Genomic DNA, 24,785 nt, shown 5'->3' with positions numbered 1-24,785 from the left:
CTTTTGCTGGGTGATCATTCATCAGCACATGTCCGTGTTGGCAAACAGGGATGAGTTCATCGCCCTCTCCTAAGTCTTCTTTGGAACCTTCTGTCCTTCTACCCTCAGTTCTTAGTAATCACTACTTTCTCTGATATCTTAAAGCAATTATTATCTTTATTTTAACTGCCTTTTAAAGTTTACTTCTCATGCATACATGTATTATTTTCTGTACTAGTTTATATAGCTCTTCCAAGGCACAATCCATGTGTCATTTTATTTTTGCAATTCCCATTGCACCTAAATAAGAGTGCCCTCCACATAATATATGTTCTGTATAAAAACTTCTTGATTAACTGAAACTTGGAACTTCTGTGTGGAAATCTCTTTTTAAAAAGCCAAAGAAAACAAAATCTGAAAGGAGTTAAAAATTCGAGGTGTTTTTCTTTGTCGAGCAGAGAAAGAATTTGGAGAGGTTAAAGAGTAGAAGAGGTTAGATATTTAAATTTTTATGCTAGTTTTCTTCACTATGAATATATATTTGAATTTTGGAGAATGACTTCATAGTTTGGGAGTTTTATTTGCTTGGAGCAGGGCACCATTGTCATTTTGGACAAGATAATTCTTTGTTGTGGGGACTGTGCTGCGCAATGCACCACATTTCAGTCTCCCTGGCCTCTACTTACTGACTGCTAGTATCACTCCCTGCACCAGTTGTGACAATTAAAAATGTCTTCAGAAGCTGCCAGATGTCTCCTGGGAAGGAAAACATCCCTGGTTGAGAACTCCTGGCTTAGAAGAATGAAGCATGATAGAGCTGCCTTACTGCAGCAAGAAATACCTCAAAAATTAAAACACACAAGAGAACAAGGTATGTTCCTGAGGAATATGTATATAAGTATTCATAGAAAAAATGTTCCCCATTCCTGCATTTTGGAGATCATTTCCACGTATACCATATTTATCTTTGTATTTGTCATATTGGTCATTCTTTTATGGAAATAAAAACATATACTTGGAACACCTTTTTTTATTATTATTTTTTTTTTATTTATGATAGTCACACATAGAGAAAGAGAGAGAGACAGAGACATAGGCAGAGGGAGAAGCAGGCTCCATGCACCGGGAGCCCGACGTGGGATTCGATTCCGGGTCTCCAGGATCGCGCCCTGGGCCAAAGGCAGGCGCCAAACCGCTGCGCCACCCAGGGATCCCTTGGAACACTTTTTAAATCTGAATATAGACTTAGGAATCCAAAAGTGGTGGTAGCAATTCTGCTAAGCGATAGAATGCATGCAGAACAAAAGTTAAGAAAGAAGGACTGAGGGACACCTGGGTGGCTTAGTGGTTGATCGTCTGCCTTTGGCTCAGGGCCTGATCCCAGGATCTTGGATCGAGTCCCACAATGGGCTCCCTGCGAGGAGCCTGCTTATCTGCCTCTCTCTCTCTCTCTTTCTCTCTCTGTCTCTCATGAATGAATGAATGAATGAATGAATGAATGAATCTTAAAAAAAAAAAGAGAGAGAATGAGCCAATTCTCTTTCTCAGGGAACTGGGCCAGCCCATTTATATAAAACAGTCCAAGGAAGCCCAGGTGGCTCAGCGATTTAGTGCCTGCCTTCAGCCCAGAGAGTAATCCTGGAGTCCCAGGATCGAGTCCTACATCAGGCTCCCTGCATGGAGCCTGCTTCTCCCTCTGCCTGTGTCTCTTCCTCTCTCTCTCTCTGTCTCTTTCTCTCTCTTTGTCTCTCATGAATAAATAAAATCTTCAAAAAAAAAAACAAAACAGTCCAGTGTGCCAGGATCCTTGGACGAAATACACTGTCCCAGCAAGTGCAGGTGTTAAGCTGAGGCCTGGCCTGTAAACAGGTATTCAGTGATTGTTGGTTGAATAAGAGAACGCGTGAATGACTGAATGGTGAATGTAGCCATAAATCCTAAAACAAAAAACTTTGATGTGCTCACTACAAAAGACGGTGTTTTATTGCATTTGAAACTTTGAACCTTAAAAATGAAATTACGTAAGAGAGTACATCATCATCAGTGAGGATTAACTGGCCTCAACAAAATTACAAGATGGGAGGGCAGCCCTGCTGGCTCAGCAGTTTAGCGCCGCCTTCAGTCCAGGGTGTGGTCCTGGGGACCCGGGATCGAGTCCCACGTCAGGCTCCCTGCATGGATTCTACTTCTCCCTCTGCCTGTGTCTCTGCCTGTGTGTGTGTGTGTGTGTGTGTCTATGCATAAATGAATAAAATATTTTTTAAAAATTACAAGATGGGGAAAATAAAGTCTCATTTGTTAGTTGGTTTCTTCTGGCAGTAGAAGGCTTCCCTGAGACTTCAGGAGGTTCATATTTTTCAATGACAGAGATTTGATGTTGGCAAAGCACTGCCATACTTTTTAGGCTTGGATTAGAATGTCCGCACACTTACTTTTTCCTCCTGTTTCTGGCCAAGAACTCGCATATGAGAACCAGACGAGAGACCCCAGTGGTGAAAAACAAGCATAGTGTCTTCTGAGCTCAGAAGGGAAAAGACAGAAGTCCATGGTTCTTAAATTCTGCTACCCTTTAAAATCACTGGGAGCTTTTAAAACTCCAATGCCCAGAAAATTAAGTGCTGATTCCATAAATTACCAATTAAAATAGAATCTCAAAGGATGGAACTCAGGCATCAGTATCTCTTTAAATTCCATGGTTGAGGGGATCCCTGGGTGGTTCAGTGGTGTAGTGGAGTGCCAGGATCAAGTCCCAGGATCAAGTCCCTCATCAGGCTCCCTGCATGGAGCCTGCTTCTCCCTCTGCCTATGTCTCTGACTCTCTTTCTCTCTGTGTCTCGAATGGATGGATGGATGGATGGATGGATGGATAAATAAATAAATTCATCCATCCATCCCTTCATTCCATGGGTGATTCCAGCATGTGACACATCCACTCTGCCTATAGACCCCCCACCTGGATGGCTCAGCTCAGGTCATGATCTCATGGATCATGAGATAGAGCCATACATCTGGCTCCATGCTCAGTGGGGAGTCTGCTTGGATTCTCTTACTCTGCCCCTTCCCCCTATTTTAGTGTATGCTTGCTTACTCTCTATCTCTCTAATGAATAATAAATCTTTTTTAAAAAATACTTTAAAAAAAGGACCTGACAACCCCATTCACAAATGCTTTATTTAGCTAAGTTTCATCCAGAATATTTTCATAGGACCAAGGGATTCTTCAGTAGTGCCTTTTGTTCAGTGAGTTATAATCCCCATTTTTGTGACAATGACATGAAAGTTAAAATTAATGAAAAGTGTCCAATAGAAGATTAGAAAAAATAAAAAATTACATGTAGTAAATTTTGGTGGTAAGTATAACTTCTTGCTTTATAACTTTTTGCTTCTTGCTTTGTAAAAATACTCAGTATTTCTTCCTGAGATAAAATTCACATGAAAAATTTCCATTTTAATCATTTAAAAGTTGTTTTTAGTGTATTCTCGATGTTAGGTAACCATCACTCCTACCAGTACCATTTCTATCACTTCAGTGTAAAACCCTGTGGCTGTTAGAAGTCACTTCCAATTTCCCTTCTCTTCATTTCCTGGAAAACTACTAATCTGCTTTCTGTCTTATGAATTCACCTGTTCTGGACATTTTCTATAAATGGAATAATATAAAATGTGCCCCTTTGTGACTGGCTTCATTCATGTAATAAAATATTTTCAAGACTCATCCATGTCTTAGCTTGTATCAGTCCTTTATTCCTTTTTTATGGCTAAATAGTATTCTGTTTATAGCACATTTTATCTGCTCATCAGTTCACAGCCATGTGGGTTGTTTCTACTGTTTTATTATTATGAATAATGCTCCCATGAACATATTTGTACAAGTTTTTGTGTGAACATATGTTTTCAGTTCTTTTGGCTCTATACCTAGGAGTAGAATTGCTGGATCATGTGCTAACTCTGCGTTTAACATTTTGAGGAACCGCTAAATTGTTTCTCTTACAGTGGCTGTGCCATTCTACATTCCTTCCAGGGGCCCTAATTAATCCAATTAATCCTCTTGCTTTATATTTTAGTTATTTGATTATATTCTATTTATACATAATTATTTGATATGTTATCCAGGATGTCCCCTCCTTTAACAAAATAAATTTTACTGAATGTGGTGCTAATTGTTTCTTAGACATCTCAAAAGCATGCTATATAGAATAATAAATTTTTTTAAATAATGAAACCATGGCAATTCTATTTCCTAGGTTAGTTCTGTAGGGTAGTAAGTATATCTTTGAAGTGACGCTCCTGTTTCCACCTTCCAGCAGACTACACTATTGGAACTTGAGGCTGCTATAGCTGCATTGGCACATCTTCCTTTCTAGCCAGAGAAAAAAAACACCAAGGAAAATAGTCCCCTTGTCATTACACCTGAGAAACCCTCTTGGTTTTAAGAGAATTGATGGGTAAAAAGCCTGAAATCTAGTGAGGAGAGAAAAAAATTTTTTTGAGAACATTTTAAATCAGCTAGGGAAGTATATGGTCTCTCTGGTCAGGACAATTAAATGAAATAATGTGAAAACACTAAGTAAGCTAAACGCACCAGAATCATGCTATGGAGGAGGAAGGAAAGAGGAGAAAGATCATTGATTAATGCTCCTGAACGTTGAAAACAAGGATTAACTATGTTCAATCACAAGTATTTAAGAAGGAAAGTAATTTCTTATAAGGAAAGTATTCCATGAAAACTAAATTTAAGCCCCATAAAGCAAATTTTGGTAAAAAGATAAATGCTTAAATGCTAGTAGTAGTACATGCGTGCTCTCTGCTTCCTGCCATTGCTGTCCACATGAGCTATCTTTATAGGCTGTGTGCAGTTAAATTTTCTGCCAGGCCACATGTGCTATAAACACTTCAGGATACTAACTGCAAAGTTCAGTTGACTTGACATTCATTACTGGCCATGTTCACCAAGCCTTTATTTTAGTAAACCCTACCATTTTTTAAGTGCACCAGAAATCCATTTTTAAAAGCATGCTAGAGTTTAAAATAGAAAGAAGGAAATGAACGTTTCGGAAAAGAGCTTGAGGGGCACCTGGGTGGCTCAGTTGGTTAAGCGTCTGTCTTTGGCATGAGTCATGATCCCAGGGTCCTGGGATCAAGCCCCATGTTGGGCTCTTTGCTCAGCGGAGAGCCTGTTTCTCCCTCTCCCTCTGCCCACTGCTCCCCCTGCTTGTGCTCTTTCTCTCTGTCAAATAAATAAATAAAATCTAAAAAAAAAAAAAAGAAGAAGAAAGAAGAAAGAAGAAGAAGAAGAAGAAGAAGAAGAAGAGGAGGAGGAGGAGGAGGAAGAAGAAGAAGAAGAGAAAAGAAAAGAAGGAAGGAAGGAAAGAAGGAAGAAGAGAGCTTGAGAACTCTTGTTCTCAACTCTAAACCAAGAAATACCTAAGCAGATTCTATAGCTATGCCTTCCTCAGTTCCTCAGAGACCATAAAGGAAGGCAAGTATGAAGGTTAATTCCTTATATTCAGTGTTACCCAATATGAAATCCTTAATTAAATTTTTTGCCAAGTTCTACCATTAATTTAAGACCTTTCTTGCCAGTAGCCTATACAAACTCACAATCTGTGGTTTCATAATTTCTTGGAAATTCCATAGGTTAAAAAAAATCTGATCAGTCTTTTTTTTTTTAGTCTTTTTATTTTTAATATGATCTTTGACATTAGATTATCTCTAAGGTAGTTCAGTTACTCTTAACAATAGTGATCAACCAAGAAGTTTACAAATTTCTTTTACCATATTTTGACACACCAGCACCCATCAAGGACATGACCTTCAGTAAAAGGAGGTGGGTATAAGGTTCCCTTAGTTGGAGGAACTGCTGACTTCCTGAAGCTCTTCAGATAGAAGAGCACTCTGGAAATGATGAGTACTTTTTTGAAGGATGTGTGGCCTCAAGGCAGAGCTTCAAAAGAGAGGACCCTCGAAAGTTCAGGGAGAGTTTTAGTCCTCTCCATCTAAGTATTTACAAACATTGTGCAAAATTCAGTACCCCTTGGTACAGAAACTCATCCCCAGGAAGCCCCAGCAAATATTTAGGCTGGATTTCCTTCACAAATAAATGACACATAAAATGTTTAAAATACGACTCAACCACCCATCCCATTCCATTCAGGATGGCTTTGACATGGAGAGTTGGAATTGTTGGATCGACTTGTTGTGATGGAACCAGAACTCTCCCAATTCCAGTTCAGTGCTTTTCCACTTTAATGAGCTTTTTCTCAAAAGATCATTACCAAGAAGCTGATAACGCTTGTGCAGTGATTCCAGAGTACCGAGGTCACTAGGGAAAAACATCAAGTAGCATTCTTAATATTCCAGAGATCCTCTTTGGCCAACCCCACAGTGTCTGCCTGAGGTACTGATAATTTTCCTCCCAGCATGAGGAATTTTAATTGCTTTCAGGAACACACAAAGACTTTGCTTGGATTTTTTTTTCATTTTAATACTAATATGTAATAAAATAGCAACATCCTCCAAGTATCTACAACTGAGACTTCAGTAGTTCTGACCATCTAGAGGACAGCCACAGAAATCACCTCTTAACAGCGAGGGAAATAGCTGTCCTTGTATGACCACATATACTTCAGATGTTTCAACTAGCACTACTGGACTTATAATTACATGTAAAATGCAGGATGAATTTCAGGTTCAGCAATATGTTCATCATTTGCTGTTCTTGGGTAACAACAGTTAACAAATCATAAATTGACAACCACAGCTGGCTGCAAGGATGGAAATAATAACAGCAAACATTTATATGATTACTCTTATAATCATAGCAGATTATGATTAATCTGCTTAGCAGAGCTCAGATTCACCAAAAAGGAATTTGGTGACCAAAAGTCATTTAGTCCAATGTATATCTTGCTTTTCTCTCATTATGGTATTTCCTCTTTCATTTTTCATGCACATATAACCACATATTCTGATTTGGTCTTATCACTTCTTTCATCTTTTATGATTAAAATCATGCTTAAAGTTTACTTATTCTATAAAATTGCTTTCTTTATCTTTACAATTTTTTGTTCTTAGTGATATTAAGGACTGCTGTTTTGTTGTCCAACTGCTGCCCAACTCAAAAGGAAGTTCTCAACCAATTGTGTTTGGTTACCCTTTGGTCAGTGGGGAAGCTTTTCCCTTCAAGCTCCTGCCCCCACAGGAGTTATCCAAGTCCTCAGGCTCCATGCAGGGATGATGACCAGTGCCCAGGACAGCAGATGGTCCACATGACATGGTGCAGTGAAGGCTCCACATTTCAGGGCAGGTGGCTCCTGAGTGCCTACCCCACCATAACCCAGAGCTCTCTGAAGAAAGTTGTCCTTTCCTGCCAATCCTCCCCTCCCATTTCAATTATTCCTCTTCTTCCCTCTCCCCTAACACGCAACACCAAGCAGACATTGGGAATTGGTTTGTGACTTCCTTTGTTTTTATATCTGCTTTGTCAAGAATAGAGGATGGAAAAGCCTGTCTGATGAGAGAGGGTAAGAACATAAGATTACTTCAGTGTATAACAGCTGCTTGATGTCTTCCCTCTGAGTACTATCTGGAAGATTATCCTCTTCCAAGGAGAGAGCTACTGGGCAGTGAAGAAGGCAGCCAACTTTGGCCAGCTCTGCCAGTCTGACTGGCAAAATCAGCTACAGTCACTGTCAATGGTGACCTGTTGCAACCAGTAGTGCCTCTAGCTCTCTCTGACACTGTCCCTCTATCATTGTAGTTTGTACACACTGCCATTCGATCAACATTTAAAGACTTGAAGAGAGTTTTACTCTCTTCAAGCTTTCTAAATAATAATTTCAGTAGGAATACCAGTCTAACTTCTTAATTAATTCCCATTACCAGTTTATAGTCCATCAGAAGTTTAGGCAGGATTAGCTTTTAGACATGCACCATATTTGTATATATTTAAAATACCTCTTTGTTCTCCAGTACTCATGATGAAGCATTATTTTACTCTTCTGAGATGATAATATTCATATCTTTCCCACACCCTCTCAAACTAGACTCGTGGGAGTTTACACATGTCACTTTTTTTTAAGCTCTACACCCAACATGCGACTTGAACTCATGACCCCAAGATCAAGAGTTGCATGCTCTACTGACTGGGTCAGCCAAGCACCCAAACCAAGTGTCACTCTTGATACAAAGCTCTCCTAGAACTGATCAGAGAAACTAATAAGGTGGAAAGCCAACCTTTCAGTGCTTACTTATAACTATTTCTCTACATTATTGGCTCTCAACCTGTGCCACACATTGCAAGCACTGAGGCTTTTAAAAATCACGAAACCCAGCCTGAACCCCAGAGAAATTGACTCAAGTCTCTGGGAGTAGGCCAAGGCATCAGTATTTTTTAAAGCTCTCCTGTTGATTTCAATGTGCAAGTACAATTAGGAAATGCTCTTAGTGGCTTGCCAGCTTACTGATTTCTGAGAACTGAATTAAGAGCGCATCCAAGCTTTCATTTTTCCCTTCTGGGAATTTTTTGAGAAGCAAGAAAAAAATTGTCTAACAAAAAAAGCTACTATTTTTTGCTAGTTCTGAGTTTAGGCTTGAAATCACACAGACCTGTATTTTTAATCCCATCTCTGCTACCTACAGCAGTATAAACACAGGCAACTTCTCTAAACTCCAGCTTTCCACCCATTTCTAAGTGTATATAATGCCCACCTTCTGGAATTATTGTCAGTATTAAAGGAGACAATACATGTAAAGTATTGAAGATGATATAATATGGAAGGTGGTGTATGTAACATGGTAATAATAACTAAAAGAAATATGGTGTTGTGAGTCAAAATCCTTATTTTCAAAGTGAAGACTCTAAAGAGAAAATAAGGATTTGTTGTCAAGATTTTGAATGCTGATCAGAGTTAATACTAACATTTTTTTCAGAATGTGGGACCCACTTGAATTAGAACATTCGTTTCTCCTAGTGAGAATTAATTTAGGGCCAAAGGCAAACTGTCTTGTCAAGTGAAACATTCTTTTCAGAGATGCTGTAAATGGATATTGAACAATACTCTCTCTAGAGGTAGGCTAAAAATCATGAAAGACTAGGAATTATTACTAGTTCAAAAATTATTGTTTGTGGCTCAAAGAGGACCTAAGAAAGCCATTTGTTGTCTTTCTAATGAAGTATAAAACAAGCTTCTAAGGGCACCTGGGTGGCTCAGTGGTTGAGCGTCTGCCTTTGGTCATGTTTCTGGGGTCCTAGGATCGGGATCCCACATCTTCTCCATCTGCCTGTGTCTCTGCCTCTCTCTGTGTGTCTCTCATGAATAAATAAATAAAATCCTAAAAAAATAAAAAAGATTTTCAGATATAATCAGATAGATGCTCATTTTAAGGTTGAGCCAGTACCTCTCAGACTTGGGAAACCTCAGTAGGACACTGAGGAGCTGAACTTTAGGAATGCCAGCTATTTTTAGCCATAGCGGTAACAGCTAAAGCAGGAGGTGATTGAGAGGGAGTTAAGCAGCCAGCTACACTACAGTTCATCTTGCCTCCAACAGAGAATTTCCGTACTTTCCACTCACTGTGATGTGTTCCATTTGCTAAGAAAAGTGTTTTACGCCATCGAACACTGCTTTCAAGTTACGGTATATTGGATTCATTTATTCTGTCTAAACAGCATTCAGTTAATGTTGTACCCTACCCTTCCTCTAAATTAACCCATCCTCTGGGACCTCTGCTTCACGTTTTCTAAGAAGGCTGCTGCGATCAAAATGTCAACAAGGGCTGTGGTCTCACCTGAAGGCTGGACTGTGGAAGGATCAACTTCCATAGTTTTTGACAAGATTCAGGTTTTCGAGGGTTAGACTGAGGGCCTCATTTTCTTGCTAGTTATTGGTCAAGGGCCACTCTCAGTCCTTTGTCATGTGGTTCTCGCCAACACAGAAGTTTACTTCATTGAAACCAACAAGAATGAGAATCTGCTAGCAAGACGGAAGTCTCAGTCTTTGTAGCCGAACCCCAGATATGACATCCCCTCAATGCTGCCATATTTTGTAGATTAGATTAGCAAATTATCCAAGGAGATTAAATACAAAATCTTGTAAATAACAGGAAACAGGGATCATTGGGGCCATCTGAGAATCTGTCTGCTACGACACCTAACAGCATATACCCAGACATGAAAGATAAAAAGAAGGAAGGAGAATTGAGTGCAAGGAAAAAGAAAGAAAGGAGGAAGGTAGGGAAAGGAGGGTGGGCAGTAAAAAATACATTCAAAAAAAGACGAAAATAGCTTTGCTGCACTATGTCTATATCAGAGTTCCTGTGTGGGCACATGCTTCATCACATTAGCACCACAACCATGAATTTCCTAATATTTAGAATGAGAAGATAATATGGGGCTTTCTATACATCTGGAGCTAAAAGGAAGCAGAATAAACAAGAGTACTAAGTTTAAGCAAGAAAAATGTGTTTCAAATTAATTTTTTAAAGTTTTTTTCTCTCCAGCTAGCAAAAAAAATGTTTTCCTTTTCTGTTTCAAGTTTTTAGGTGGGGTTTACTATTCTTGCTATCATTTGGTAGGCTTGTTGCACAGGGAATAGAAAAATCTGAATGGTGTTTGCTTTTGGTGTTCTCTGGTTGTTTTAGCTTAAATGTCAAATTATGTTTCAGTTGTGTACATTATTATTAATGGTGATATACGTCATTTATCATTACAAGTGAAGTTGTATAATAGCTTGAACCTCATCTCTTCCATCTCTTCTCCTCTCTTTGAGGAGACCGAGGCCCAAATGGCTTGGGAAGATCTTGAACACCAATCTCTGGATTTGTAATCCAGCGCATTTCCTCTTCTTAACCATCTATGCAGGGTAGTCAGAATCTGCAATACTCTCCTCAAACCTGCAAGCATTAAAAATAGTTGTGGCTTAAATATGTTTTATTAATTGCTTATTTTCTGGAAGGCTCTGAAAACAACCTTTTCAGTGCTTCAGCTAATAGAAAAAGGAACTTTTCCAGGTACTCTACTGTAAACTAGGTGCCTACCTAGCAAAATACACACCTTTTCACTATATTCCTTTGTAGCAGATCATACAGGCCTCTATACTTCAGTGCTATCAGAGAGCTTCGTAAATGCTGACCACCTAGAGAGGGCTGCTTATCTACCATTGGTCCCAAGTAGATCCTATCCATGTCCCGAAACTCTTGCAAATCTCTTAGTTAATACAGTGAAAGGAATATTTCTTACAACAATATGACCACGGAGTTTTATTAAGAAAAACGTTCTGGGATGCCTGGGTGGCTCAGTGGTTGAGTGTCTGCCTTTAGCTCAGGGCATGATCCCGGTGTCCAGGATTGAGTCCTGCATCAGGCTCCTTGTGGGGAGCCTGCTTCTCCCTCTGCCTGTGTCTCTGCTTCTTTGTGTCTCTCATGAATGAATGAATGAATGAATGAATAAATGAATGAATGAATAAATAAATTTTTTTTAAAAAAGAAAAAATATTTGTCACCCCCAACATGTGTTCTTAGGGCAAAGGACCTACCTGCAACTCAGAATTTCCTGAAGATTCATTTGCCTGTGCCCATACTATTCGGGGCAGCAAGTGATCTAAAATGAGAATACATTTCCCCATCTTGAGCTTCTTTGCCACATTCATATGGGTATTAGTGGAAGGAGGGTGAGGTCTCCATTTCCCAGCCCCTTATCTTCTTACCCTCTAATTTTTTCTACATGGGATTCCCTCCTTCCAGCCCCCACTGAAAGGGAAACTCCCCAAGGACCAGAATGTTAGCAGTTTTGTTTCCTGATCTACTCTTAGAAGAGGGCCTGGCATAAAGTAGATGTTTAGTAAGTGTCTGCTGAGTGGATGGCTGAATGAGGGATTTATTGAGAAGGTTTATAATATCCCATTCATTATGATTTTGCTGACAAAGGGAAAGAGAAGCATGTTTTGGTTCAGAACACCAGATACAAACCTGGAACTTGGAATCAGGAATTTTTATGGGTTTGGTTGCATGCTATTTATTTTTAAATTATGTTTCAAAGTATTTATAAAGATACTTTAAAATTAAGAGTCTCCCTATTGCCCAGGGATGAGAGCTTTAGATACCAGAACAAATATATTAAGTTTACATCTAATTGAAGACTAATCATATAAGGAGGGGGAAAAAGAAAAAAGAAACCTGACCATCTCCAAAATTACATGGAAGTCCGAGAACAATGAGAATCGGTATACAAAAATTGGTTTTGCCTCAGACTTATCTGCTATAGATTTCATAGATGAGAGGCATTTTGGCTAATATCCTAGCATGTAGGAGGCAATCACCACTTCCCAAATTAGAATTGACGCATAAGTATGCACAAGTTTTTTAATCATCATCTGCCTAATGGATGTACTGGCTGAATCTTTGAAAAGAATGCACAACTGATAAATTATTGAACACTACTTCTGAAACTAGTGATATGCCATATGTTGGCTAATTGAATTTAAATAATTTTTTTAAAGAATGCAAGCATAAGTGGCTTTTTGTAAAAAAAAAAAAAATAAAAATCTATAAAATGAAGAAAGGCTCCGTTGTGGATGCTGAGGTGCCATACCACATCCCTTTGTCCCTCCTGATGTCAGTGGATGCATCCGTGGCGTATGCAACATGCACATTGCGGGGTGCACTTCAGGGGGTGCTTATCCAGGCTCCTCTCAAGTCAGGCAAGATCTTCAGCCCATGTACAGGTGTGCCCTAGAGGTTCATGGGCATGAACACCTCCAGGGCAGCGGTCAAGCAGTGGATGGTGGGAGTTGGCAGATAAACACCCCAGCCTCCCCTCCCTCTCTAGGACACACTCTACCCTCTACAGCTTCTCAGAGGGGCCTGTGTGGAGTTGGGCCCTAGTCGGCCACATAGTAACCTGCCGTACAGCACACTTAGCTGTCCTCCCTCCCCCCACTCTCCCTTGCCCTCACTCCCGGTTTTTGGGGTCAACCTTCCAAATAAACCTTACATCCAGTTCTGGTTTCTTAAACAGGCCCTAAAAATAATGTTTGAAATAAAGACAAAACAGTTTTCCCCTGAATTCAAGAACTGACAGAGAAATAACTAACATACGATGAGCTTTGAAACTGTGACCTGGGAAAACAGTGTTTCTAAAAGAAACGGTTCTTCTTTACCACTGTTAATATGTGTTTTATTAGAACCATACATTACCCTCTTGATTTCATGCTTTGTCTTTCCTGTTTGTTCTGCAGATTCTTCTGAGAAGCCTAAGTTCACCAAGTGCCGTTCACCTGAACTAGAGACTTTTTCATGCCACTGGACAGATGGGGTTCGTCATGGTCTAAAGAACGCAGGATCCGTACAGCTGTTCTATATTAGAAGGTGCAGCCTTCATGCCTTTCTGACTTTTCCCTCCATGGATTTTCTGATGAAAGCATACTGAGTTGCATGCTGTGATGGACATGGGAATGGTTTATTTTGATGACTTAAATGTATGCATTTATTCAAAAAATATTTAAGTCCTTACTATGTGTTTGGTACTATTTAAGGCACTGGATGTAGAGCGCTGATTACAAAAAAGAGGAAGACCCTAACCTCATGGGTCTGTCTTTCCAACAGAGGGAGACAGACCATAAAAAATTAAAAATAAATAAATAAATGGCAGCGGGTAACATGGGGTATTAAGAAATGTAAAAACCAGAAAGAGGATAAAAAGTGTCCACACTGTGAATGAGTACATGGGTGTGCATGAGAGTGCCTGATGGTGAGTGTGTGAATATGGTGAGCATACGTGGGAAGGTGTGAAAGTGTAGGTGCAAGTGTGAATATGCATGAGTGTGCAAAGTGTGTACATACACATATGAGTGCATGCATATGAGAACGTGTAAAAGTGGGTATGTGGATGTGCACAAGTATGTGAATGTGGAAATGTATGTGAGAGACTAAGTATGTGAAAGTGTGGATAAGTGTACATGAGTGTGTGTGTGTGTGTGTGTGTGTACACATAGGGAGCTTGGGTGATACTTTAGATGAGGAGTTCACAGTGGGCCTTGCTGACATGGTGTTTATAGCAGAGACAGAAGTGAAATGAGAGAGGGCCACGTGAATATCTAGAGGGAAACTGTTCAAGAGAGGAAGTTGCAAGTGTAAAGGCCCCTGAGGCTGATCTGTTTGAGGAAAGCAGGAGGCCCTCATGGATGGCACAAGGTAAAATGTACGGATATGATGTGAGAAGAGGTCAGAAAGTCAGCCAGAGCCAGACAGTGCCAAGCCTTGCTGGCCATGGCTGGGCTTTAAATTGGATTTTATCTGCGGTGGGCTTTTAGAAGACGTGTATATTTTAAAAGACTGAGCTTGGTGTCTATGTAGACAATAGACTATGTTCCTATTAAATTAGTTATACTCAGTAAGGAACTGTAATACTTCTCTATTCCATTTTGACCGGTCATCTTGTAAAATAACAGAGGAAGAGTGAAACAAAATCTCTCAATGTAATCACCATCCAAGTAGTTTATTTCTGACCCCTCCCCTGGAATTATTTCCATTTCTGTTCACTCTTATGTTGTGCCTTTTGGCCTTTTCTAAGTTTTGGGTTCAAACACTTCATCATTTCCTCTTTTCCACCCAACCCCCAGGGAAAGCCTAAGCCAACATGCAAGGTTAGCCATGACCCTCTCTCCCAGAGTGAGAGCGTTCATCAGTCCAAGGCTGATGCCATCCACCCCAGAGAGGAGCTGGAAAAGAAGGGAAGATGAGTGAGCAGCTAAAGACATGGGCTCAGGGCCAACAGAACCATATCTCAGCCGGGTTCTGGCCCTTGCTGAGTGACACCAGGCAAAGTAGTCTATTCACAACTCAGCCACCTTGTTTGGTAAACAGAGGTAATAGACCTTGTCTCATGGCTTCTTGGTGAGGATTTTATTAGATGATACATGAAAGACAGCACAGTGCTTGGCACATGTACTCGACAAATGGTGGCTGCTATTATTATATTATTATTGGTAATCTGGTGATAATTTCAAATAATAATGATACAGAAATCCAGTTCCAGGGCTATAAAAATTACTTTTGATTCTTTCTGGCTGGTGATTATTGGTCTGCTTCTAAGGCCTTTGTTAGCGTAAAACTGGATACTCTGCTTACAAATAAATACTTTGAGTTAGCAACCGTACTGGCCTTACCTACTTCCCAGGTGTGAGAGAGGTTTCTCAGATGTTCCCCAGAGGGCATACAAATATGACATGCTTGGGCACCAAATGCAGTTTTTTTTCTCCCTCTCTTCAAGCTGACATAACAGAGAGGGAGGGGTGAAGAGGCTCAGCTGATTTGTGTAAATACATTTGGACAGGAAGCTTATATGTCTAGTAACACCTTTGAATATCTGTCAAATTGACTGTTAAATGGAGAGAGATTTTGAAGGTACAGAGAGCCAGCTCAGTGAGAACAAAATAAGTTATTTGTGTAGACACAAGGAACTGAACCGAATAGTTAGGTGACAGAGTCAGGCTCATGTTATGAAAATGAGTTATTACCACCCTAATATTCACCAAATCTGAACTTGAGCAAAATGGGGAGCCCAAGGGTCTGAAACCCTCACAAATCTATATTTGTTCCTTACTCTCTTCCATCAGGGTCACGTGACTTTGCCCCCAGGCCTCCTCTGCACCTCTGAGGCCTCTCAGTGGCCCTAGTCCAAACCCAGGCTCTGTGCTAATGGAGAGGCCACAGAGAGTGTGACCAGGTGGAGGGCAAATCTCAACATATTTGGAAGGATGTTGTCAATTGTTGCCCTAGTGGGGTTTGGGATCTCAGGGGGAAACACTGTCACGTCTTCAAACCCCCCAAGCACAACCTCATGATGAGAGCCAACCCAAACTTGAAAAATCAGTATTTTATGTTTTCTCTAAAAAATATATAATTTTTTTGAATATCTAGCCAAAATAGCATAAGCCTCCAGCCCTGTTGATTGAGGAAGGCTAGAATCCAAGGGGCTGGGAGTGTCAGGCTCAGACCACACCAGTTAGTACACAGATATGTTAGCCTTTGCACTGGCCTCGTGCACAAATGCACTTTCTGACTCCTGTCGTTGCGTCTTAGAATTCAGCTCCCACACAAGTCCTAGAACTCTAGAATCACGGCCCCCTCCTCCCTGCCACACAAAGCTGTGGCAGCATTTCGTCCAGAACTGGAGCAGGGGAGACGGGAAGGCTCCAGGAGGGGCCATGCTCGGGGCTTTCAGTTTACCAGCCTGGCCTTGGTCACTAACGCATGAAGAACCCAAAGCTGTCAGGCTGTCAACAGGACAGGCCCCGAGGCAGCCGGCAGGGGAGGCAGCGGGGGCAGAGCAGTCTCAGCCATCCCGTGATGCAGGTGCTGCCAGTATGGTCTCATCGCTGGGAGAGGACTCAGCCTGAATGCGAATCGCAGGCACCCAACAGGAGGCTCTGGGGAGATGCTCTGCTCTCAGCTCCTCACCCGCAGGTACCTTATTTTTGAAGAAAGAAGCCTCAGTCCCTGAGGCTGTATCCCCCATTTCTCCCATCCCCCACACCCAACTCCCCTCAACAAATTATCCTGGCCTTTTAACAGAAAGTTCATTTTCCATGCAAGGTTCTGGGGGGAGAGTAGAAGGGAGTAAAGGGCACAGTTACTATTTCTTCTTTCTAGAGAAAAGATTGAATTTTAAGCCTAATATACATGACCTGTATGTAATGAAAACAATTGTTTTTCGACCGTAAATGATGTTGTATTTTTAGGACTTTTCTTCCAGTTGCTAGGTGGAAAAGTGTTTGGTTAGAAAGCATTTCTTCTGCTCTTTATTCTGATTTTTACTGATAGTCTTTCTCTCTGTGGATAGTACAGCTTTCCTTCTATTCCACAAGATGGACTAGGAGCAAACCTAGTACACTTAACTCTCAGGGGTACGATAGGAGAAAATAGTTTCCATAAATTGGCTTTGGTCGCCTGCATAGAAATTCAACCTAGGGAAAGTAGGCAAGAGTCCCTATTTTGTGAGCCCATTTGTCTTTTTGTCTAAATTCAAGAGTTTAAAGATAAGTTTTAAATATTTATTGAAAATAAAATTCAACTTTGGTTAATGAGGGGGAGGGTGTTGGGAGTGTGTTTTGAACTAACTGTTCCTGTGCTTAAGATAAGTGCTTTAAGTTGTTTGCTCTGTGGAACTAATGGATTTGGAATAATCTAAACAAAGTTTTTCATACAGTCCCCAAGGAGGCATGTCAAAGTCGAGAAACCATGAAACATGCAGAGCTAATCTCCCTGTTACAAATCCAGACCCGCTAAGCACTGTACTACATTTTTACATTTTAATACTTTTAGACTATGAACTATACTAAATACATTTTTTATCCATATTATTATTTAGGAGCCTCATTCCTCTGAGCAATCTTGCTAAACCATTCTCTTTAATTATACTCTTCCTTAGTTTGCCAGTCAAGATAAAATAAACCATTCCGTAGGTCAATGACCCACCTATCCCTAATTTTTTCATCCTTTTCCTACTACTCTAAACATACATACACACTCACACACATGTGCATAGATACACACACTATACGCACACATGCATACATATATACAGACACACGCACACACACACACACACACATACCACTCGCATTTCCCATCAGGGATGAATCTCCCTCTCATCCAAGGTTATGCAACTTTTAAGAATCTCAACCAGAATTTAAGCTACAGTTCACCAGCCATGTTAATCCCAAGTTCTTTCCAACAGCTGATGGGCAACTGTCTCAAGGACCCCCCTCACGCCACATTAAGTTTCCTCCCAGTGCCAAACAGACCAGCCTGAGAAACAGCTGTAGAGAAGGAAACATGTGTGGTCTGCATCTCCTCACCCCTCCTTCCAGTCCCTGCCTTGCCTACAGCCTGTGGTGCCCTTGTTGCTCATCGCTACCCAGCACCCCAGAGGGATGCTCACAGACCTGCACTGTCTGCCTACCAGCCCCAAGCACCTCAGCCTTCACAGGGTCACTTCTACCTTAGCCACAGACCACCTGGCTTTATGTCTTCTTGACTCATAAACCTTCTCAGCTGGCATCTCATGAATAGTAAGCAGATAATTAAGTGTTCTGCCCAAGTAGCAATTCTAACTTGTTTTCCCATTTATTCCATTGCCTTGTGTTCCCCTTACCAGATTCATGCCCGCACTTCCAGACCTCAGTGCCTTTGACTACTCTGTTCGCTCCTTCCTTCCCCTATTGCCATGTATTAAACTTTAACCCATCTGCAAAGATTGTTAGAAACACCACCACTACCTTGAAGCCTTCCATGAACAGCTAGAACATTCCCTCTTCTGAACTTTTGGCACTATTTGTGAGCACAAACCCACACTGCTTTGCAATACAGTGTTTTAGTCCTTCCTCCGAGGCAGGACCAATTCCTTAGACACACATGCATCCTGCATAATGTCCAGCACAGTGTTTTATATATATAATCAGTGCTTATTAAATATGAATGGAATGAATACAGGAGACAAAAAATGTACTCAGATGATAATTTTTGAGTCTCCTTCTAGCCTGAAGTTACAAACAAAATCTAATTAATCATTTTATCCACACAGCGGTAGTCCCAGATATAATGCTTCTTTTTAAAAGATTTTATTTATTTATTCATGAGAGCCAGAGAGAGGGGCAGAGACATAGGCAGAGGGAGAAGTAGGCTCCCAGCTGAACGGGAGCCTGCTGTGGGACTCGATCCCAGGACCCTGAGATCACGACCTGAGCCAAAGGCAGACGCCTAACTAACTGAGCCACCTGGCTGCCCCGGATGTAATGCTTCTATAGTACTTGTATAGCCGGCACCCAAAGATACGTGCTGGACTCATTCATTCAGTCAGTCAGAGAGATGGGACTTTGGAGAGCTGGGTCACATTCTAACACATGTTTCTGTGTTCTTGCAGGGGTAGACTTGAGTCTAGGCAATCCTTGATTGCTCTGCATTTTTGTTCAGGTTCCTATTGGCAGCTAACCAGGGATTTTCCTTTCCCAAAACTCTGCTTCCTTCCACAGTAAACTTCCTGATATCTCTTTCCCATTTAGCTAATCCTGATGGTGTTTTAAGTCATCTGGGTAAATGATGCTTTCTGTAGAGTGGGATAGAGATGAAAAACTGTATGGCAGAATGTAAATATGGAGATGTGGCTTCTCTGATTTCTTCAGTATTCTCCACGCATCCATCTTTCCTCCATGATTTGTTTTGTTTGTTTGTTTGTTTTTAATCTGAGCCAAGATCTAGGAAAACATGAGCTTGTTTTTTGTAGAGCAAAGACAAAAGGAACAGATAGGCAAACACATTGATTCAATTTAGCTCATTTTCATTTCCATTTTTTAATATTATAAGTAAATGTCCATTCTACTTACAAAATAGAAAAAATTACTTTCTGGGTTTGGAAAAAAAATTTTAATTTCTGGGCTCATGACCTTTTGTCTCTTTTAAGGGTGAGGAGAAAAAGGCTAGGATTCCTATGCTTCATAAATATCACCTAGAAGTCCAGTGTGTTTACAGTGTTCTCATGGCTCTTCATATAATTAGGGAAGAAACCAAGAATATGGGAAGGAGTTGAAGGCATCAGGAAAACTCCCCCAAGCATAAGACAACCTGGGGATATGGACACAGGGTTCAGCAGTTCAGAGTAGGGTGATAGCCAGTTTTTTACCGTAAGGCCACTCAAACCTCAGTGTCACTCAGCCTGAAGAACACACCAGTGTGCCTTCTCAGTGTCCTACACCATGAGTTGGGAAAATATCCAGGTCCAAAGAATGGGACTTTGGAACTCTTTATAGTTTGGATGCTGACCCTCTGTAGTGTTTTAATAAAGGAACATTTTAAACCTCCCTAAGCCTCAGAGCCTCAGGATAATGAAGTGCCTACCCACAAATTACTTAATTTAGGAACTGGTGCATCATAAGCAGTTGATGAATGGGTGCTTTTACTATAGTAAAAGTACCAATAGCCCTGTCAGTCTGCAGACCCTGTGGGTGAGTCCACAGATGTGACACTTCTTGGAAACAATGCTCTTGAAAGACTTGGTTGTAAAATATTTGTGTTCCAACTTATTGAATCTGACTCTCAGGCACCTCACATTGACTTAAACCATGGCATAATTTTTGGAACAATTCATCTTTTTTTACCCTTCATTTCAGGAGCACGCAAGAATGGACTCAAGAGTGGAAAGAATGCCCCGATTATGTCTCTGCCGGAGAAAACAGCTGTTACTTTAATTCATCTTATACCTCCATTTGGATACCCTACTGTATCAAGCTAACCAGCAATGGTGGTACGGTGGATCAAAAGTGTTTCTCTGTTGAGGAAATAGGTAAATCACAGGTTTGTGTTTTACTTGACACGGCTTTAGATTAAATAAGCGGGGAAGCCTCAATGTCCATGTGGATTCAAGTAGGAAGACTTTGTCATTGTAAGTTAGGTGAATGGAGGTCTTCTTTACAAGGCATGAGGTCAGCCAGTGAACAAGAGGGAGAAGGCAGGGGAACATAAGTTGGCTCTAACATAAAACAACCTGACAGTAAATGTTGTCAGGAAAAGAATGGGAACTGTGCAGTCTTTTACTTGAGGTCTTTCAAGATGGATTATGTTCTTGGGTGCCACCACAAGAGACAAACTCACCATACTCCTAAGATTCTTTCTTCCCTAATTATTCAATATGATTACTATATTCAGATCTGAAATATGTTGACCTTTGATCCCTGTCATCACTATAATAAGTGCCTAGATTTTATCACAAAGCATAATATTTCTGGAACTTTATATTTACAAAACAGCCCCAAATCAGTTTAAAGACATGTTTGTAAGATCTCAAGACAAACATTGGATATAATCAGAGCTCAATGAACCAAATGAAAGATCTAGACAGATTATCACTTGCCCATCAGAAGAACACAAGGGGAAATAAAACAAAACAAACAACTGTAACTGGAATATTTATGTTTATACTATAATATTGTAAACAGCAAAATATAAAGAATCAAAGGACTATGAGTAGCTGATATGGTGCCTCAGAATCTATCCATAAAGGCTCATCTGTTATAGAAATTGCTTGGAGTTTCTCTGAGACGTTCTGTCCTTAGACGCCTGTGTGTGGTTTCCCAGGCATCAGTGGACTAGAAGAGGCTAAGAGAATGTGGCTAGAAGCTGCAGGCAGAAACGAGTAAATCTGATAGCCTGTCAGGGAGAAGAACAAGCAGAAATGAGAACCCAACTACATAACTTGGAGAGACTATTTATCGTAAGCTGCAATATCAATAGACATAGCCCTTGGGTAGCTAACCGGGTAGTAGTAAGAGTATTAGGTCCAGACCCATGGTTCTAACCCTGTCCCTGCCAATACCTAGCCCCACTCATTTCCATAGCTGACTTTCACTGAGGGCCTGCCATGCCTTGAACCCTGTACTCAGTGTGGTGGCTACAGAATGAGTAAGCTATGGTCAAGGAGGGGAGTCAGGTGTGTCAAATGGTCAAATGGTTTAGGTGCTGGACTCGAGGTGTGTGGAGGGCATAGTAAGCCAACGCAGTGGCCGAAGGTACAACGATTGGATGGGCATGAGGGAGGGGCAAGGAAAGCCCAGAAATGGTGGCAGTTCAGTTACTCCTTGGGGCATCAGTGGGAGTTAGTTGCCAGATACACAAGATGGACTGAGTCTTCCAACAGTGACTAAGTTCCAGAAGTGATAAATGGCACAGAATGTTGAAGGACTGGGAGCAGTTAGGCCGGCCTGATTGATCAGCCAGAGAAGTCCCAAGTGGTCTTGTGAACCCCACAAAGGAAGTTAGACTTTAAATGACTGCCAAGAGGTGCATTTGAAGATGTTTAAGGAGGGAAATGCCCTGAGGATAATATTAGCTGACTAACACTTACAAAGCCCTTACCTATGGGTCGGGTATAATAACTCTGTGAGAGAGGTCCTATTATAATCTCCATGTCACAGATGACAACATTGAGGCTGAGGGCATTTAAAGGCTAATTCAAGGTCTGTCAGCTAGTAGGTGGAGCGGAGATTGGAACCTAGGCAGCACAGCTCCAGAGTCTGCGCTCTTAATCTCAAACTTATCCAGTGCCACCTGTTGTGTTACTAAATGTCTCGGGGAAATACATCTTGCCGCTGTGTAGAGGGTAGATTGGAGTCACACAGAGTAGAGAGAGAGAGGTTAGAACACTTTGTGATCATCTTTATGATAATTAAGGCAAAAGATAATTAAGGCAAAAGATGGTGATAGGCAGTTACAACCATAGCAGGGAGGGAGGTTGCTGGGAGGGGGAGACAGCAAGGAACAAGGTGAGCCTAATAGATCTTAAGAAGACAACCATAAACCTCAGCTTCGTCACGTGTTATATGAGTACTCTCCTACTATCTCACAGGGCTCATCTTTGGATTTAAAGTCCTGTATTGCTAGACACTTGTTGTTCATTCATTCATTCAGCAAATATTTACTGAGTCCCTTCCTTGGGCCAAGTACATTTCTAGGTGCCAGGAGCAGAAAACGTCTGCCCTCGTGGGATTTTATCCCAGCGAAGCTGGAGAAAGACAATGCAATGAAGAAAAATAACGTAGGGAGGGAGAAGAGGAGTGCAGGAGAGGTTGCTATTTTATTAGAGTTATCAGAGCTGTCTTTGCTGAATAAAGAAAAACATGAGAGAACAACATTCCAGCAAGAGGGCACAGCAAGGGCAAAGCTCCCACAGTGGGAGAATGCCCTTGCTCGCTTGAGGAACAGCATGGTGGAGAGAGGAGCTGGCACAGAGTGAGCAAGGAGGGGCATGTGACAGGCCACATCTGAGGGATCCGTGAGCCAAAGCTACAGCACCCGTGAAGCCATTGGATGATTCTGGCTTTTACCTGGAGTGACATTGGAAGCCTTTGGAGGGTTTTAAATGAGCGATGTGCTCTAACACAAGTGTGAAAATAACCACTGTGACAAATATTATACGGATTATATTGAGAACAGACTGAAGCAGGACAAAGACCACAGGAGGACTGCTTAGGAGGCTAACGCAGCAATACGCAAAAAAGCATAATGGTGGGACTGGGTTTGGAGATGCAGATGGTGAAGAGCAGTTGGACTCTGTGACCATCTCCGAAGTACAGCTGAGAGGTCCCTGGGTGGCTCAGTCTGTTAAGTGGCTGCCTTCGGCTTAGGTCATGGTCCCAGGGTCCTCAGATCAAGCCTCGCATTGGGCTCCCATCTTGGCGGAGAGTCTGCTTCTCTTTCTTCCTCTGCTCCTCCCTTCCTTGCTTGTTCTCTCTAAATAAATAAATAAATAAATAAATAAATAAATAAATAAATAAATCTATCTTAAAAAAAAAAAACATACAGCTGACAGAATGTGGAGGTGGTGAGAAAAAGATGAGTCAAGGAAGAGCTCACTAATTTCATCCTGAGCAACTGGAGGAATGGAGGTGCCATTAACAGAGAGAGGGAAAGTGACAGAGGAGCACATTCTGGGGAGGGACCAGGGGCTGCCTGGGGATGTAGTCGGTCTCAGGTGCTTTTCCAGCATCTCAGAGGAGCTGTTGCATACAGCATGTAACAATATGCACAGAGGTAAGGGGGAGGTTACTATGCTTCTAACAGTGGTACAAGCCATCTCAAAAAGGACCATGTTCCCTATTTTCTATTTAAAGTAGAAAGGGGGAAAAAAATAAAGTAGAAAGGGGAGTTTGTAAGATGAAACATGAGTAATAAGTTGAAATTTTTCCATCAAAAACATGTTTATATTTTGGTCTCTTAAAGAGTTAAGCTTCAGTTATCAGAATTCCTCAGTCCCCAACAAATCCAGAAGGGTGAAGCATTACTGTCATTACTGTAGCCATATGCAGCCCAACTATTTTTGCAAATCCCTCTAATTTAATTTCCAAAATTTGGTCATTATTAGTCATATTTGGATTGTCTATTTTTTTAAAGTTGGCCCCTCTACAGGGGCCAATATCATGCTCCTTCACACTAAGGTCTGTCTTAAGTCTGATTGAATGCAAGCGCTTCCTCCTTTGGCCACCAGATTTTAACAGCCAGTTATGGCTCCTCACACTTATATTTATAGGCCTTTGTCTGGTCAACCCTGGGGATCCAGACTTTGCAACGCTCTGGGTGACCTTCTACAAACAGTAGAAGAGAAAGTAAATTTTGGGACACCTGCTGGCTCGGCAGTTGAGCATCTGTCTTTGGCTTAGGGCATGATCCTGGAGTCCCGGGATAGAGTCCCACATGGGCCTTCCTGCATGGAGCCTGCTTTTCCCTCTGCCTGTGTCTCTGCCTCTCTCTCTCTCTCTCTCTCTCTCTCTCTCTCTCTGTGTGTGTCTCATGAATAAATAAATAAAATCTTTTTTAAAAAGTAAGTAAATTTTACTTTGTATCTGGAAGTGATTTTTGAAAACCTCAGTACTAAGACCTAAAGGGCAATAATATATCAGGAACTATCCAGAATGTAAATTTAGGTATAGTTCCTAGCTTTGGAATACATATTTCTCTTCATCAATCTTTGGTAAATTGTGGTCTTTGCAGTCCTAATAAGCAGAATGCAGCTGATTTACCAGAGAATGTACAGTTTGTCCATAGAAACCAAGCAAAACACTATTTCAGATTCTTCACATAACAGTTAAGTAAGAGACAGAAAATCCTGACTCATCACCATTTGAGAGAAGAGTACAGTGCCTTCCTTCTTATGTCTGAAAAAAAATCACCACATGTGGCTAGGAAGACATCATGCTAAGGAGCATCAGCAGAGTGTTTGGTGGGATTATTCTAGTAGCAATACAGAAATTGATAAGATCT

At 41.1% G+C, this 24,785-nt stretch overlaps 1 protein-coding gene and 1 long non-coding RNA gene across 9 annotated transcripts in view; one reads left to right on the top strand and one right to left on the bottom strand.

The window, feature by feature from the left end:
• GHR (growth hormone receptor) overlaps positions 1 to 24,785 on the top strand; it is a 272,010-nt gene that overhangs the window by 227,748 nt on the left and 19,477 nt on the right. For all 8 annotated transcript variants that reach the window (XM_077896086.1, XM_077896083.1, XM_077896081.1 and 5 more), the window contains 2 exons: positions 13,214 to 13,343; positions 20,144 to 20,316. In XM_077896086.1, the coding sequence (XP_077752212.1) occupies positions 13,214 to 13,343; positions 20,144 to 20,316 (303 nt within the window). The remainder of the gene's footprint in view (positions 1 to 13,213; positions 13,344 to 20,143; positions 20,317 to 24,785) is intronic.
• Positions 19,303 to 24,785, bottom strand: part of LOC144312925 (uncharacterized) — a 57,594-nt gene continuing 52,111 nt past the window's right edge. Inside the window, exon 2 of the long non-coding RNA XR_013378581.1 lies at positions 19,303 to 23,258. This is a non-coding gene — a long non-coding RNA (uncharacterized LOC144312925). The remainder of the gene's footprint in view (positions 23,259 to 24,785) is intronic.

The sequence above is a fragment of the Canis aureus genome, chromosome 4 (assembly GCF_053574225.1).
Source record: "Canis aureus isolate CA01 chromosome 4, VMU_Caureus_v.1.0, whole genome shotgun sequence".
NCBI classification, from domain to species: domain Eukaryota; kingdom Metazoa; phylum Chordata; class Mammalia; order Carnivora; family Canidae; genus Canis; species Canis aureus.
Note: the sequence above shows the minus strand (reverse complement) of the source record. Positions and strands in the feature narration are given on the sequence as shown.